The sequence below is a fragment of the Corythoichthys intestinalis genome, chromosome 18 (assembly GCF_030265065.1).
Source record: "Corythoichthys intestinalis isolate RoL2023-P3 chromosome 18, ASM3026506v1, whole genome shotgun sequence".
In the NCBI taxonomy this organism is placed as follows: domain Eukaryota; kingdom Metazoa; phylum Chordata; class Actinopteri; order Syngnathiformes; family Syngnathidae; genus Corythoichthys; species Corythoichthys intestinalis.
In genome coordinates, this window is record NC_080412.1 from 7,542,749 (window position 1) to 7,559,861 (window position 17,113).

The 17,113-nt window shown below is 38.3% G+C and overlaps 1 protein-coding gene across 5 annotated transcripts in view; it reads right to left on the bottom strand.

The window, feature by feature from the left end:
- The window catches only part of LOC130906240 (protein turtle homolog B-like), a 204,187-nt gene that overhangs the window by 116,301 nt on the left and 70,773 nt on the right, over nucleotides 1-17,113 (bottom strand). For all 5 annotated transcript variants that reach the window (XM_057820342.1, XM_057820343.1, XM_057820341.1 and 2 more), the window contains exon 5: nucleotides 14,341-14,458. In XM_057820342.1, the coding sequence (XP_057676325.1) occupies nucleotides 14,341-14,458 (118 nt within the window). The remainder of the gene's footprint in view (nucleotides 1-14,340; nucleotides 14,459-17,113) is intronic.

Consider the following 17,113-nt stretch of genomic DNA (forward strand, 5'->3'; position numbering starts at 1 on the left):
ACTGCGAATTAGTGTGTTTGCGTGATACTTGAACGCGGTCCATGGACAAAGGCACGCCAAAAAAACAGACATGACATTCATTCATTCATTCATTTTCCATGAGCTTTTCCTCACGAGGGTCGCGGAGGTGCTGGTGCCAGCTACCAATCGGATTTATGCATTAACATATGCAGTATGAACCTAGCCTTAGTGAAGCCAAATTTTTGTTACTGCTACTTAATTAATGTATTTTTCTCTGTTGTTGTTGAAGTGCAAATGTTTGTGTTACTACAACTTTTAACCTCTGTGCCTAAATGCTTAAGTTATTTAAGTGCAATTTTATTTTTTCTTGAAAAAGGCATTTTATTTATTCTGTGTTTCTGTGCGGTATTGATTTGTTGTCTTTTACTTAAAAGAGGCATGGTGTATTGTTTTTAGTTGTGATTTCTTAAAAAGTATTTTTAAATATAAGAGTAAACGTTTATTGCGCTTAAATGGGTGTACTTAATATTGCTTAGTATTATTAATATATACTGTATTCTTACTGTGTTATTGTAAATTGGTTAAAAAAAAATTGGGGGGAGGGCACAATAATATTGCATATCGCAATAATTTATGAGAGAATTTATCGCCCACTAAAATTTATCTTCGCGACAGGCCTAGTATTTATTTATTTTTAGGTATTACCTCATTGGCTCCCAGTGACAGCAATTGAGTCAAATTGAACTGGACGTCTACCGCCGTCAATGGCAGTAAAACATTATCACTCAATGCCAGCCTTCCCAGATAAAATGAATTTGATGATTATCACTGTTAGTGGCAGTAGTTGTTTTACAAGCAACTAAATAATCCAGAGGTACAGTTTAAGAACTAAAGATTGCCCGATATATCGGGCTGATATATGGACTTTTTCAAGCTTCAAGCTTGCCTGTTTTGTAAATATTGTAAGATTTTATTTTATCCTGCATGAGAGATGCAAGTTTTCTTTAGCGTTTTAAGGCGTTTACTGAGTGATACTTACACTCTAGATGTAACTCGTAGTGTTAGCGTAGCATTTGTTTTAGCATTAGCTTTAGCATGGCCAACATCCTCTTAAACTCTCACTATCACTTGTTTAAATCTTGTCGTGACGTCCTGGTGGGTTTAATTATTTGAAAATAATGTACTGTTTTTGCTGAGTGTGTATATTAATAAAAAGAAGTGCTGCGCTCGTTGGTGGGGTAGCATTAGACTGAAATAATTATTTAAATCTCAGGTCATCATTGTAAATTTGAAGCTGTTGAAGCAATAAAAAACGTCTAATAAGTACATTGCAAAAAATATCCGAGTATATGCAGTACGTTTTATACGACATGTATATGTACACTACTGAAACAAACTGCAGAACAAAGAGGAAATGTCCAGCTACAGCAAAAAAAAAAAAATTAAAATCTCAAACAAGATTGATCACACTGGGTATGAAATGTTAATTTTTAATTTACATTTGAGTAAACCAAAATATTTAAACGTAATTTGTTTGCAACAATTTTTTGCTGCACAACTGATTTGCTAAAAACGGCTACACTAATAACTCGGATGTACCGAAAGCAAAATTTTTGGCTGAAACCGAAAACCAAATATTGGAAGCATTTGGCCAAAAAAACGAAAGGCCGAAAAATACACATACATAAAATTCATCTTTATTTATTCACTTTTATTTTATGTCATTATTGTCTGATTAATGCCCTTTACTTTGGCATTTACAACAACAACAAAAAGCCATTCCATTTTCGCCGAAACCAGAAACGTCTTTACAAGGTTATTGTCTCTCCTACTCTTTATAATAAGGCCATGTCTACAACTTGCAGGGTTTATTAAAACCGAGCATCCTGCCCTAATGCGTCGGGAAAAAAATAATAACGTCCACACCAGCACGTTTGTAGAAAAAAAAAAAAAAAAGCTCCCGGAGCCCCAATCGCATTTATTCATTTTTAAGTACATTTATAACAATGCGCGAAAAATAATTGTCCATAATACCCCCATCCATTGCATGTGTTCTTCATATGAAGTACCGCAAGAGTTTGTAAATAAATGGAAGCAAAAAAGCGCCTGTCTAATTTACTCCAAATGTAAACATTGGTCTCGTGTGTGATGTAGGGACAAAGTTTGTCGCAGACGTTTCCACAGTTAAATCTTTGGTTTTTCCTTGGACAGCGTTTTTACAAACCCTCGTTTAAATGTTTGTGTGGATGAAAAGCCAAACCGTAGAAAAAGTTCTTCTTTTTGCCAAATAAGTGGAATTAAAATGGAAGGAATTGCGGCTATGATTTTGGGATAGTTTTGCTCAAATTGAGGGGAAAAAAACATTTGGCTGTGCTTTTTTCCCCCTCCTTATTACATTTCCTAGGTATCAGATCAGACTCGGATTCTCAAAATCAGGTGACTCGAACTCAAACTCACATTCAAACTTATGTTATCAGGACGTCCCTAGTAAGGGTGCCAATGGGACAAACTTTTATTAAAACAGCAACTAGCAAAAACTTTGACGCTCACATCAAACATTCCTTTCAGTTGCATTACATGAAAAAAAAAAAATTGCTTTCACACATAAGGGCTACCCGTTTAAATCCTGTGATTTAAACAGTGTTCAGGAACTTTTATTATTATTATTTTGCCTTACCTACATCAAATTATAACCGACAGAAGGTTTTATTCTAATGCTTCATCCTACTTCCCATCTAAGGTACATGTACTTAAAGTGCGTAGCGGCTCACAGCTACATTACCCCTACGTAATTATTTGACTTTTTTTTTTTTTTTTTTTTTTTGGTGCAATAGTTCGACTTTACTCTTGTAGTCCTTTGTTTGTATTTATTTGTCCCTAAAACTCCGTTGTACCATTGTATCAATGTGAATCATTAAGATTTTTTTCACGTAATTCACTCCAGTGATAAGCGACATTTAGTTATCTACTCTGTTGGTGCTCACTCTAATGCTTAGAACAATATAGACATACCACAAAAAGGAAAAGTGGTAACACTTTACAATAAGGGTCCCTTAATTAACATTAGTTAATGCATTTTTAGACAATAACTAATGTTTAAGTAACATTACAATAATTAATATAATTGCTTATCTAACATTTATTAATACATTAATTAACATGAGTTAACCCTTGAGAGTCGAAGGACGCGCCGGCGCGTCCTCAGCGCACGTCGTCTTTGAAGCGCCCTCACGTTTCAATTACGTCACCCACATGCCGTTGGTTGGTCTCGTTTTAAAGTGCGGAAGTTGCGGTTTACTCTCGTTATTATTCGAAGTCAATCGACCAACTAAAACGTGAGATATCGTCATTTAAGTTTTATAGTTTTATTGTCCTCTCAAAAAAACATTAAAACGCTGCATGGATCATTTTTTTATGTCTATATTTCCATCATTTCTTGTCCTTTTTCAAAACGGAAGCTCCATGAAAAAAAACACAAACCAAACGAACCCTTTCGAAGTCACAGTGGAAGCACAAAATGCGTTTTTTTTCCAATAAATATAACTGCCGTGCGAGGTTCCACCGAATGAGAGGGAGGAGTGTTCTGAAGCAGCGAGGTGGCGAGCGACGGCTGTTTGGATCGAGCAGCGACTTTGTGTGACTTTGAGAATGAACGGAAAACTAAATTTAGCGCAAGCAATTGTGCTGTTTGATCAACTTGAGGAAGAGGATGGTCCAAATTCGTCATCATCGTCTTCTTCGGAAGAGTCCTCGAGTGAAGATAGTGACGGATTTGAACACGTGGGTGACGCCATCGACGAGCAGAGGTAAGCCAACTCACTTTTTTTTTTTTTTATGCTGAAAAAGTTTCTTTTGAAAGTTTCTTTTGATATTGCTAGACAAAGTTAATTTTGATGCAATATAAGTGTGTGTTTGTGTATATAATAATAAAATGTGCATATCATATCAAAGTCGTACGTGCACTGTGTGTATACCAGGCAGGAATTTATAATTTGTGGTGTTCTTCTTTCTATATGAAGATTAGGGATGTAGCACATATTCAGCTATGGTATTCTTTCTATTGTCATACATATAGATTTCCATTATTATTTATTGCTGTGTATTTTTTTAATTTATACTTTATTATTTTCATAAATACTAACTTTTTTTCATGTACATTTATAGTGACAATGAAAGTAAAGTGAAATGAAAATGGAAGGGTGGAAAGAGGACCGACACCCCATGGAAGTGTGGGCTGTGTGACGTAGCCCTGTGTCTAATTCCAGGCCGAAACTGCTTTTCGGAGTGGCATGCCTGAAAAAAAATTAACTTGTTCATTGTAAATATTTTTGAAAATACTTTTTTTTCCAATGTTATATATATATATATTTTTTTTTTTCCCACAATCAGTCTTCTCAATTTGTGTATATAAATGTATGTTCAAGAAGCTTGATTGTGTGTACATAGTTTTCATCAGGTGATTGGCCGCAATACCTAAACTCATAAAGAGATGGCCTCTAAACACTTTTTGTGTTAGATGGTATATTTTTTTTCACTGTTCTTCACTGTTTGGTCTGCTGTATATAACCTGTTTTGACTTGTATAAAGGCAAAAAACGCCTATGGCTATACCTGTTGTTTATGTTGAATTGTCAAATATAAGACTATTTATTCTAAATTTTTTTGGTTGAATGTTCATCCTAACATGTTGAATAAATATTACAAAGTTTCAAAACGGTTCGTTACGCATGTTTGGTTGTCAATTGGACATCAATATTAAAAATTTTGACAAAACGATTTTGGATTTTTTGGTCTTTTTGGGCCCAAAATGATGATTTATAATTGGTCAGCGAAGGAAACAACAGTTTGGACATTAAGTTCAAGGTGTCACAAAAAAAGGGACCAAACCAGGCCATCGTAAACAATTCTTTCTTTGAAATATAAAGGCAACTTCAAAGGCATGCAAAATCAGACAAAATAGGCCCAGACCTTAAAGGGTTAATGCATTAGCTAATGCATTAGTTAATGCATTAGGTAATGCATAACCAGACAGTAACTAATGGTTTGGTAAAATTAAATATATATATATATGTCTATATAGGGTTAGGGTTTTGGGTTGAGGGCTTGTTAACTTAACATTTATAATTTCTTAGTTAGGGGACACATGAGCTACTCTTTACAATAAGGGTCCAAAAAGCATTCAGAAATGGTTAATAAAGGTTAAGGGGGGGGGGGGGGGGGGACTTAAGCATTTATAATTTCTTAGTTAAGGGACACATGTGCTACACTTTACAATAAGGGTCCAAAAAACATTCATTAATGGTTAATTAAGGTTAAGTAATACTTATGAGGTACGTTCATGTGAAATAATACCATACTTAAGGTTAGGTTATCAGCACCCAAGGAACTCACAGAGCAATGTTTCTCATTTTAAAATAACATAATCACTTACTAGTACCAGTATACATTAATAACTATTTATTAATGCACTACGGTATATGTGAATTAATGTTAAGCAATGTATTATATATATTATATATTATAACCTAACCTAACCTATGGTATTATTTCACGTATATATATATATATATATATATATATATATATATATATATATATATATATATATATATAACATACCTCATAAGTATTACTTAACCTTAATTAACCATTACTGAATGTTTTTTTTAGACCCTTATTGTAAAGTGTAGCATATGTATCCCTTAATTAAGAAATTATAAATGATCAAATTCCCCCCTCTTAACTTTTATTAACAATTACTGGATGCTTTTTGGACCCTTATTGTAAAGTGTAGCATATGTGTCCCTTAACTAAGAAATTATAAATGCTTAAGTCCCCCCCCCCCCCCCCTTATCCTTTAATAACCATTACTGAATGCTTTTTGGACCCTTATTGTAAAATGTAGCACATGTTTCTGAGGAATTATAAATGCTTAAGTTAACAAACCCTAACCCTAAACCCTAACCCTATATAGGCCTATATATATTTTTAATTTTACCAAACTATTAGTTCCTGTCTGGTTATGCATTAACTAATGCATTAACACATGTTAATCAATATATTAATATATGTTAGATAAGCAATTATAATAATTATTGTAATGTTACTTAAACATTAGTTATTGTCTTAAAATGCATTAAGTAATGCATTAACTCAAGTTAATTAATATATTAATAAATGTTAGATGAGGGATTGAATGAATCATTGTAATGTTACTTAAACATGAGTTACTGTCTAAAAATGCATTAACTAATGGTAATTAAGGTACCCTTTTTGTAAAGTGTTACCGAAAAAGTAGTAATTGTTTTGAATCCTGTTGGAAAAGTGAAGTCATAGTGTTCTGAATCTGTATACATTCCATTCTTTTGCACGAGTTAATGCCATCAGCATTTGACCTCATTGTTTATTTTCACTGGAATGTTTTGTAGCCGAGTGGATGTAGATCAGCACCTCCAAATCAGAGACCGTGGTCCTCAGTTTGAAAAGGGTGGCGTGCCGTTTCCAGGTCAGGGATGAGATCCTGGCCCAAGGGGAGGAGTTCAAGTATCTTAGGGTCTTGTCCACGGGTTAAGGTAGGAGGGAGCGCGAGATCGACAGGCGGATCAGTGCACCGGTCTGTAGTAGTGAAGAAGGAGCTGAGCCAAAAGGTGAAGCTCTTGATTTACCAGTTGAGCTACGTTCCTACCCTCACCTATGGTCACGAGCTGTGGGTCGTGACCGAAAGAACAAGATCCCGGAGACAAGCAGCCGAAATGAGGTTCCTCTGCAGGGGATGTCCCTCAGAGATAGGGTGAGAAGGTCGGTCATCCAGGAGGGACTCGGTGTCGAGCCGCTGCTCCCTCGCGTTGAGAGGACCCAGTTAAGGTGGTTCGGGCATCTGGTTCAGATGCCTCCTGGACGCCTCCCTGTAGAGTTGTTTCGGGCATGTCTCTCGGCTGGTCTGGGACTGCCTTAGGATCTCGCCGGAGGAGCTGGTTGAAGTGGCTGGGGAGAGGGAAGTCTGCGCTCCCCTCCTAAAGCTGCTGCCCCTGCATCCGACCCCGGATTAAGCGGTAGGTAATGGATGGATGTTTATTTGTGATTTATTATTGTTATTAATGTGTTCATTTGTACTTTAATAAAGCATTTAAATGTTCCAAAATGTTTTTGTGAATTAATATTTGTCAACAAAAAATTTAATTGCAAGATTATTCATTCATCCACTTTCCATGCCACTTTTCGTCACGATGTTCATGGGGGTGCTGGAGCCTATCCCCGCTAACTCAAGGCAGTAAGCGGGGTACACCCTGAATTGGTTGCCAGCCAATCCCTGGCACAATGAGACATACAACCATTCACACACACTCATACCTGCAGACAATTTAGAGTGTTTAATCAGCCTACCACATGTTTTGGGGATGTGGGAGGAAACCGGAGTCCCCGGAGAAAATCCACGCAGGCAAGGGGAGAACATGCAAACTCCACACAGGAAGGGATTGAACCCTTGAGCTCAGAATTGTGAGGCGGAGGTGCTAACAACTCGGCCACTGTGCCGCCAATTGATACATGAATTAATAATTTATTTATTTATTTATTTTTTATCTAACTAATATTAGATTAGTTGACTAATCGTAAAAAAAAGTCTGCGGACTAATCGGGAGAAAAATAATTGCTTGGGACAGCCATAATTTTTTTTAAATACTGTTTTTAATATTAAAGGGTTCATGTTTATTGACATAGTAGGGCCATTTAATGAATAATTGAAGTGCAAATCTTACATAGTGCTCCTTTAATACTCACAGGTGATGTGACCTTATCAACTACACATTACTAAAAAGTAGGGGTGTGTAATGGTACACAAAAATCTCAGTTCGGTAAGTACCTCGGTTTTGAGGTCACGGTTCGGTTCATTTTCGGTATAGTAAGAAAACAAAATGCAAAATATAAATGTGCTAGTTGTTTATTACACACTTTTATGCTTTCAACAATAGGAACAGTAGCCTATACGAAGCTAGAATTCTGCTCAAAAAGTAGCGGGTATTTAAAAATAATAATTCAACAACAATTTGCCTCTCAGAACCCGAGTATTGGTCAGCTTTCTTTCTGAAAGAAAGAAGAAAAAAGTCCTGTGCTAAAGAGAAAAGCAATCCCCAACGACAAAGATTTTAACATGTATTTTACAAATGAAATGCCTCAATTATTTTTTTTTTCCTATGAACGGTTTTCAAAAGCTTTATTGGTGGATTTTCTCAAGTTAAAGCGCCACGCAGAAAGTAATAAATTTAATTGTGTAAGCAGGATGTGTGTATTATTCTTATTATTTAATTACAGGTGTTTGAGCTCATTTCAATTTATTTTATTTAAATGGACTATTATTTATTTTATTATGTGTTTGTATTTTACAAATGTGATGTAGTATTCATTTATATTGTATATTTTATGTTGTATAACTTTAGTTCCTATGTAAATATTAGTTCAAACTTGTTTTGTTGTGCTAGGAGGGTTTTGTATTGGACACGGGGCCGTGTTGGTTATTATTATTGCAGAGAAGACAACTGTAAATCAACAAAGACAAGTCAACTGTGCCCTGATCTACAACTCAAGAGATCTGATGGAGTCAAAAAGTGGGTTACGATTGCATATTAGTTTGAAAATCGACCGGATTCACCGTATTTTACACGAGTGACTTCCGGTCTGCTAGCTAGTAGTATTGACGTAGCAAGGCCGCGTCTCGCGTCAAATAATCAGCTCTGCCGTTCTTTTCGCGTGCATCGTGTTGAGCTGCTTCCGGGACGCGTCTAACACGCGGCCACACTGCGACTGGTGTGCATTGGCCGATTGACTTTAACGGCCGCATTTCACTGCATTCTCGCGGCAGCCACGTTGTCGCGCCGTTGACATTTCTTACTGTCCTACCGTGTTGGTCCTCATTATAGTAGAGAAGACGGAGTAAATATAATCTACACAAAGAAACTGTAACCCGATCGACTCGCAGCCTCGTTCGGTACGCCTGCGTTCCAAACCGAGCACCAAGTACCGAAACGGTTCAATACGAATACATGTACCCTTACACCCTTACTAACAAGGCTTGTGTATTCACCTTCCCCGATCACAATCTTTTCTGATCTATCGAAATTTCATTTGTGGTCTAGTGCAGGGGTGGGCAAACCGGTCCTCAAGGGCCGCAGTGGGTCCTGGTCTTTGTTACAACTGATCCAGCACAGGCAATAAGAGCTTAGGAGAAACAAGAATCAACTGATTGCACTTATAGCACACCAGATTGGGGAAAAGGTGTCTTCTTGATGGGTTGCGATGAAAAACAGCACCCACTGCGGCCCTTTATGAAAAAGTTTGCCCACCCCTGGTCAAGTAAGTCTATGCCTTTGGTGGTACAATCTAAAAATTAAAAGGTGAAACATTATCTGAATTAAAATGAGCAAATTAGTTTCAGTAAAACAATGTGGAAAAAAACCCACTGAATTTCAGTTCATTGAAATGAAAAAACACACAGTTTTGTTTGTTATTCTGTTTTGTACAAAATGAATTATTCATTGACAAAAATGCTTTTTGGGAGCGGGAGCAAATGGTGACTTGATATAGATTGCTTTACTTAGAAAAACTGACGTTTCATTTACAGCTGCAGGCAAAGCTTTCTCCCATCGATGTTTTGCTTCATTTATTTTTGTCCACAAGGCTTGCAAAAATATTGTTTGACGCTAATTCCTTTTTAGTATTGCTTATTATTTTATGGCATTCCCTCAATTGCATTAATTATTCCCAATCAAGAGCTTTTTTGGCTGTATAATAGAGGATATTAATATATAATCACCGTTTTTGCTGGCATAGATGTGTTGGCAAATTTGATAACGACAGTACAAACATTTTGATGAATATATTCTGTTTAAGATTACAGAGGAAGTTGTTCAAAAGGCAAACTCGCTTGAGGGTTCTTTAAATCTTCAAACTGCTTAGTTCTCTGTGCCCGAAAGTCAGTGTTATACTGCTGATGTGCTGAACATATTGATACAATTATAGCCAAATATTGCACATTGAGTCCTTAATCACCCAAATCCACAATTCTTAATGAAGCTACATTACACTCAAGTGGCACAAGGAGGCATTTATCATGTCTGGACATTTTTAGCATTTGCAGGAATAGGGAAAAAAGAGAAGGCTGCTATGACTTGGCAATTTTGCACTGATTAAAGTGTTCCCAAGCAGAGCTGCCTTCACTTTCCTCCGTTTCTCCTTGACGGAACAGCTAATGACAGTGACCATTCGTTTCCAAACGTTCATTGATAGTGCATTTGTTTTAACGCAATTAAAACCTACAGCGTTTTCACAGAAATTATGCGATAAAAAGCTAACTGCACTACATATTCCAGTGCCGATAGGATAATAAACCTGAACACACATTAAAGTTGAGTCACACATAAGCCTGTCGCAATATGCAATAAGTCAATTAATCACACGGTACATAAAAATGAGGGTGGTAACTTTCCCGGCTGCGATTTATCGCCGCGCGTGTGTGTGTGCTTGCATATACAGTGTAGCAAATAAGTATTTTGTCAACTACTAATTGTGCAAGTTCTCCCATTTGAAAATATTAGAGAAGCCTGTAATTGTCAACATGGGTAAACCTCAACCATGAGAGACAGAATGTGGAAAAAAAAACAGAAAATCACATTGTTTGATTTTTAAAGAATTTATTTCTAAATTAGAGTGGAAAATAAGTATTTGGTCAATACCAAAAGTTCATCTCAATACTTTGTATTGTACCCTTTGTTGGCAATAACGGAGGCCAAACGTTTTCTGTAACTCTTCACAAGCTTTTCACACACTGTTACTTGTATTTTGGCCCATTCCTCCATGCAGAGCTCCTCTAAAGCAGTGATGTTTTCGGCCTGTCGTTGGGAAACACGGACTTTCAACTCCCTCCACAGATTTTCTATGGGGTTGAGATCTGTAGACTGGCTAGGCCACTCCAGGACCTTGAAATGCTTCATACAAAGCCACTCCTTTGTGCCCTGGCTGTGGGTTTGGGATCATTGTCATGCTGAAAGACCCAGCCACGTCTCATCTTCAATGCCCTTGCTGATGGAAGGAGATTTTTACTCAAAATCTCTCGATACATGGTCCCATTCATTCTTTCCTTTACACAGATCAGTCGTCCTGGTCCCTTTACAGAAAAACAGCCCCAAAGCAGGATGTTTTCACCCCCATGCTTCACAGTGGGTATGGTGTTCTTCGGATGCAATTCAGTATTCTTTCTCCTCCAAACACGAGAACCTGTGTTTCTACCAAAAAGTTCTATTTTGGTTTCACCTGACCATAACACATTCTCCCAGTCCTCTTCTGGATCATCCAAATGCTCTCTAGCGAACCGCAGACAGGCCTGGACGAGTACTAGCTTCAGCAGGGGGACACGTCTGACAGTGCAGGATTTGAGTCCCTGGCGGCGCATTGTGTTACTGATAGTAGCCTTTGTTACTGTGGTCACAACTATCTGTAGGTCATTAACTAGGTCCCTCCGTGTGGTTCTGGGATTTTTGCTTACCGTTCTTGTTATCATTTTGACGCCACGGGGTGAGATCTTGCATGGAGCCCCAGATCGAGGGAGATTATCAGTGATCTTGTATGTCTTCCATTTTCTAATAATTGCTCCCACAGTTGATTTCTTTACACCAGGCGTTTTACCTATTGCAGATTCAGTCTTCCCAGCCTGGTGCAGGTCTACAATTTTGTCTCTGGTGTCCTTCGACAGCTCTTTGGTCTTGGCCGTAGTGGAGTTTGGAGTGTGACTGACTGAGATTGTGGACAGGTGTCTTTTATACCGATAATGAGTTAAAAAAGGTGCCATTAATAAAGGTAACGACTGGAGCCTCGTTAGACCTCGTTAGAAGAAGTTAGATCCTTTTGACAGCCAGAAGTCTTGCTTGTTTGTAGGTGAACAAATACTTATTTTCCACTCTAATTTGGAAATAAATTCTTTAAAAATCAAACAATGTGATTTTCTGTTTTTTTTTTTCCACATTCTGTCTCTCATGGTTGATGTTTACCCATGTTGACAATTACAGGTCTCTCTAATCTTTTCAAATAGGAGAACTTGCACAATTGGTGGTTGACTAAATACTTATTTGCCCCACTGTATTTGTGCGTGTCTGTGTTTGTGTGTGCTGCGTGCACTCGGCACACGTGCATGTTGATTACATATGAGACTCCTTTCACAGATGTAGAATTTCAGTTCAGATATACAAAATAAGGAAACATCTATATTAAATATTATAGAATGTTAGCATTGCTAAATTGAGGCTATTGGAAGCAAAGACAATGTACAAATCACTTTAGCCTGCTCTAAAACATTGGCAGTCTTCTCCAAAACACAAACTTCCAGTTAAAAGGTGACATTTCAAACCTGAAAACTCGTTGGTTTACCGTATTTGTGAACAATGCAACATAAAGAGGAAAAAAAAAATCTATTACTGATACCACATGCATGACGAAAAGAGAAGTGCACTTTTACATACAGAGTGTAAAGCTTACGGTAAGCATCTGTACTTCCGATGAACATTTCAAAATAAAAGGATGTCATGTTCAACATGTAAATAAAGATTTCTGGAGTTCTGTCATACTTCAAATTCTACACTAAGAATAGCTTTAAAAGGCACCCTTTCTGAAAAATCTGATTGGCAAAAAATGATTTGACTTTTTTTTGTTCCCCTACATTTATAATTTTCAATATAGTTTGTGTTTCACTTAAGAATAACAATTCATTGCATTTGAATGGGTGATTTATTAGGATGTATTGTCACTACATTAGTGGTTGAATTAGTTAAAAAAAAAAAAAAAAGAAAAAGAAAACAAGATCGCATATTGGCAATAATTTATGAGACAATACATCGCCCACTAAAATTTATCGCAACAGGCCTAGTCACACACTTTTTGGCTAGTTCATACTGCAGGTCTTAATGCGCAATTCCGATTTTTGGCCATATCTGTTTTTTTGGTGAGCCCGTTCAAGTATTACGCATGTGCACTAATTTGCAGTCTGACACACGCTGAGCAAACTGACCCGCATAAGCAGAAGCATCAAAACAAATAACTACGCATTGTGCGTGCATGTCAGTTTGCCCCGACTCTGCCATGTAAGCAATACAGTGATCCCTCGTTTTTCGCGGGATAATCAAAATCCGCGAAGTAGAGATTTTGTATTTAAATGAATTTTTAAAAAATCATTTTTTTTGTGTGTGTGTGTGTTCAATGTACTGTATTTATACAGATTTAGCATTGGAAAGAGATATGACACGATTTTTCCTTTTTTTCCCTAAAGTATTATTCTAAAATCAACTCATGCTGCTTAGAACAGCACACGACACAACACAATGAGTTCCCATAGCGACTAAAGCCAATGTTTAAAAAGTTAACGAGGCAGCAGTCTTTGAAAGGTACTTGCCTGGCCAGTTCAAAGTAGCCCCCTTGTCACTCATCGTTTACTTTAACAAGCTGCAGCTGCCTGGTAAGAAAGAAGCACTTCAGGAGGGAGAGTGAGAGGCTGTACGTGATCAGATGGGACATCTCTATGAAGTCCTGCAATTTTTTTTTTTTTCACTGAAAATGTTTTAATTGAAAAAAAAATCCGCGATGGACTGAGGACGCAATGTTTGAAGCAAAAAGTAGCGAGGGATCACTGTACTGAAATATTGCTCATTTGGCGCACAGTAAGGAAACGAGCACTATCAGGCTCATCCTTTTCGTCATTGTATTTGTGACTTGACTGTGGTCAAGCCAGCCTTCTGCGTAGTAAAAGCCGAGTTCAAGCTAGGCGCTAACGCTAATGAACAGCAACATCTTTGCCGTCTTGCGTGCCGCTCTCGCTCTTTGCTGATGTAATTGCTGCATGAATTCTGATTTGGGAGACTTGACAGTTCAGACCGCTGCCACATTCTGGAAAAATGTGACCCAGACTGGATTTAAATGGTAAGGACATACGAAAGTGACCCAGATCGGATTTGAAATGATTCACTTCTATGCGACTTGTCCCGTTCAAGTAAATGCCTCACTCAAGTCGGAAAAACGCAAGAAAATCCAATCCGTGCATTAAGACCTCCAGTATGAACCTAGCCTAAGTGAATGTCCCACCTTTGTTGCTATTGCACATGTCTTCCAACTATTGTCAGCCATTATTGAATGTTTCAGGCCTACAGTCTTCAAAATATAAGCATAGCTTGTGATAGCTTCACTAATATTGATCATTTATGTAAAGTACAGGGATGCTCTCCTGTTTCAGGAGCGTTCAAAAACAAGTAAACTAACTCTTCCTCTCTGAATGAGCGAAAAACACAATGTTATTGTATTATATGCATGTCAGTGACTAACACTGAAAAAAGAAAGAGCCACCCACCTTGAACTAGCAGCCGTGTTGTGTGAACAGCCTCTCCTTGGGGACTAAAGGCTCGACAAGTATAGGCACCACGATCCTCTCGGGCGATGGATAGCACAGTCAAACTCCCATCAAATACCTAAACACACAAATGTGTAACTGTTACAACCGTGTATTGCAGTTAACAATGGGGTATTTGGTTCCCTGTCAAATAGTGTAATGTTATCCTATGTCATGTTATAGACTGGTTTATCTAAAGTACTTCACAATGGTCAGCATAAGTGGGTGCTGGCTTGCATTCCAACCGATCAAGAGGACACCTTTTCATAAGGGGTGTAACGGTACACAAAAGTCACGGTTCAGTACTATTAGAAATTGCGCCTTTTAGGGCCCACAAGACCCCACTGGAGGTCAAGGGAAACTACATTAATTATCTTTTTGGTGCATTTGCTAATTAGTTAGTTAATACAGAGAGCAAGAGTATTTACTAATTAAATAATAGATTCAACAAAAGACTTCCAGACCTCATGCAGTAATTTGATCAGAGTATATTGATTCCAGACACATTTTAAATTACACGAATCTTGGCTGATAGTTCCCTTACCCCAAAAGTGCTCATGATAGCGGAAGTATCAGTAAAGTCCCCCAGCCACTGTGCATCCCGATATAATACAGAGGCATGGAAACATTACCATTCTGTTTCGACTCAAAGATGGGGTGATGTCTTTTGCTGGTCTCTAACGCTATATGTGTTAGTAATGTAATAAATTATACACATGTATGTGGGGTAAAAATATACAAGATCGGACACAATTTTATTCAATACCAACTAGACATTTGCTGATTACTGGTTTCAAGGTATATCGTAGTATGAAAACGTCAAGGTTTCAAAACCGCAAAAACTTTGCGTCATACCGTCCCTAAGGTATTAGCTATTTTTCATGTCCCAAAAATGCATGGAGAAATCCCTCGCTTGTCGCTACAAGGCTCAACCCACCCCCTCCAGTTGTTGCTCAGTTTCAGTGAGTCAGCTGTGCTACACAATAGCTGGAGGAGATGAAACTCCTGAACTTTCTCACCCATCAAAAAAGACGAAATCGCTGGTATGGGAATACTTCGGCTACAGACGGCAGCGGCTTAGAGGAGGAGGGCAAACCGACATGCACAACATGCTTGCGGAGGGTGACTGCCGAGGAGGCAAGACTTTCAACATGATTTCGCATTTATACAAAGTTAATGGTTAGTAAACAATATCATGAACGTTTCCCACTGGCTACGAGAGTTAACTCCAGCGTGTTTAGTGTGTCTAGCGGTGGTAAAACATGCAGTGTTTTTATGAAGGGTTCAGCTGCAACCCATGACGTCAACAACGCTTCCAGCTATGAGGGGCAGGCGTACTTATATCTGTGCTATCAGGCTGTTACGGGAGACGTATATACGCAAACCACAGCCAACGAAATCTTGATAAATGCGTTTTATTAAAGTTTCGCAAGCTCTGGGACACTCGATAAAATGACTCTCATACCTCTCCTTGCTAAGCTAAATGGTACCTCGATGTGTGTTAGTGTGGAAATGTAGTTCACGAACAACAATAAAATTATTTACCTTCTCACCGAAACTAGTAAAACTCTACACGGCTATTATAATGTCCCCTACTCCTTGAAATAGGAAAAGTCGCTGTTTTCTACAACAATGAAAAATAAACGCATTGGTGCTTGGGACTATCGTAAATATGCTTGCCGCTTTTCACTTCCAGACAGCGTCTACGTCAGGCTACGTGGCTCCTCCCCTTTTGCCCTTGCAGTGGAACTCTCTTCCCACTGGGCTGATGCTAGCTTAGCATGACTCTCATACCTCTCCTTGCTAAGCTAAATGGTACCTCGATGTGCGTTAGTGTGGAAATGTAGTTCACGAACAACAAAAAAATTATTTACCTTCTCACCGAAACTAGTAAAACTCTACACGGCTATTTTGATGTCCCCTACTCCTTGAAATAGGAAAAGTCGCTGTTTTCTACAACAATGAAAAATAAACGCATTGGTGCTTGGGACTATCGTAAATATGCTTGCCGCTTTTCACTTCCAGACAGCGTCTACGTCAGGCTAAGTGGCTCCTCCCCTTTTGCCCTTGCAGTGGAACTCTCTTCCCACTGGGCTGATGCTAGCTTGAAAAGACCTTTAGGGTTTTCAATTGTTTATTTTCAACCAAAAGCACCCAACACGACTACACGAAAACAAAACCAACTCGTCCAGCCCTCCCTCTCTCACTACAGTCAAACATGCGGTGTGTTTAGGGACAGCCCAGAAAGCACATCACTCAACACGTCAACGTTGCAATATGAAGCTAACATGCAACCTGATTCGTTACATTAGTGTCCATAGTTTTTCATTACGTGAACCGGAAGTTTTGTGGACTTAGGACGTAAGGGCTACGTAATGACGTAAAGACGTAAAGATGTGGATGGAGAGTTAGGGTTTTGAATGGTTTATTTGCAACGAAAGCATAGAACACGACTACTGAAGGCCGTAGCCAACGCCAACAACCCAATTCTCCACCCCTCCGTCTCTTACGCCAGGCAGACACATGGTGCGTTAAGGGACAGCCCAGAAAACACAGCACTCAACACATCAGCATCGAAACCTGAAGAATACATGCAGTCCGATTTGTTAAATTTATGTCCTAATTTTTCTGTTACATGAACTGGACATTTTGTGGGCTTTGTTGGCAACGTAAGGTCTATGTCAACACAAACTGTTTTAGATGACCAGCAAGGCGTTTTTGTGTGACGGTTTAA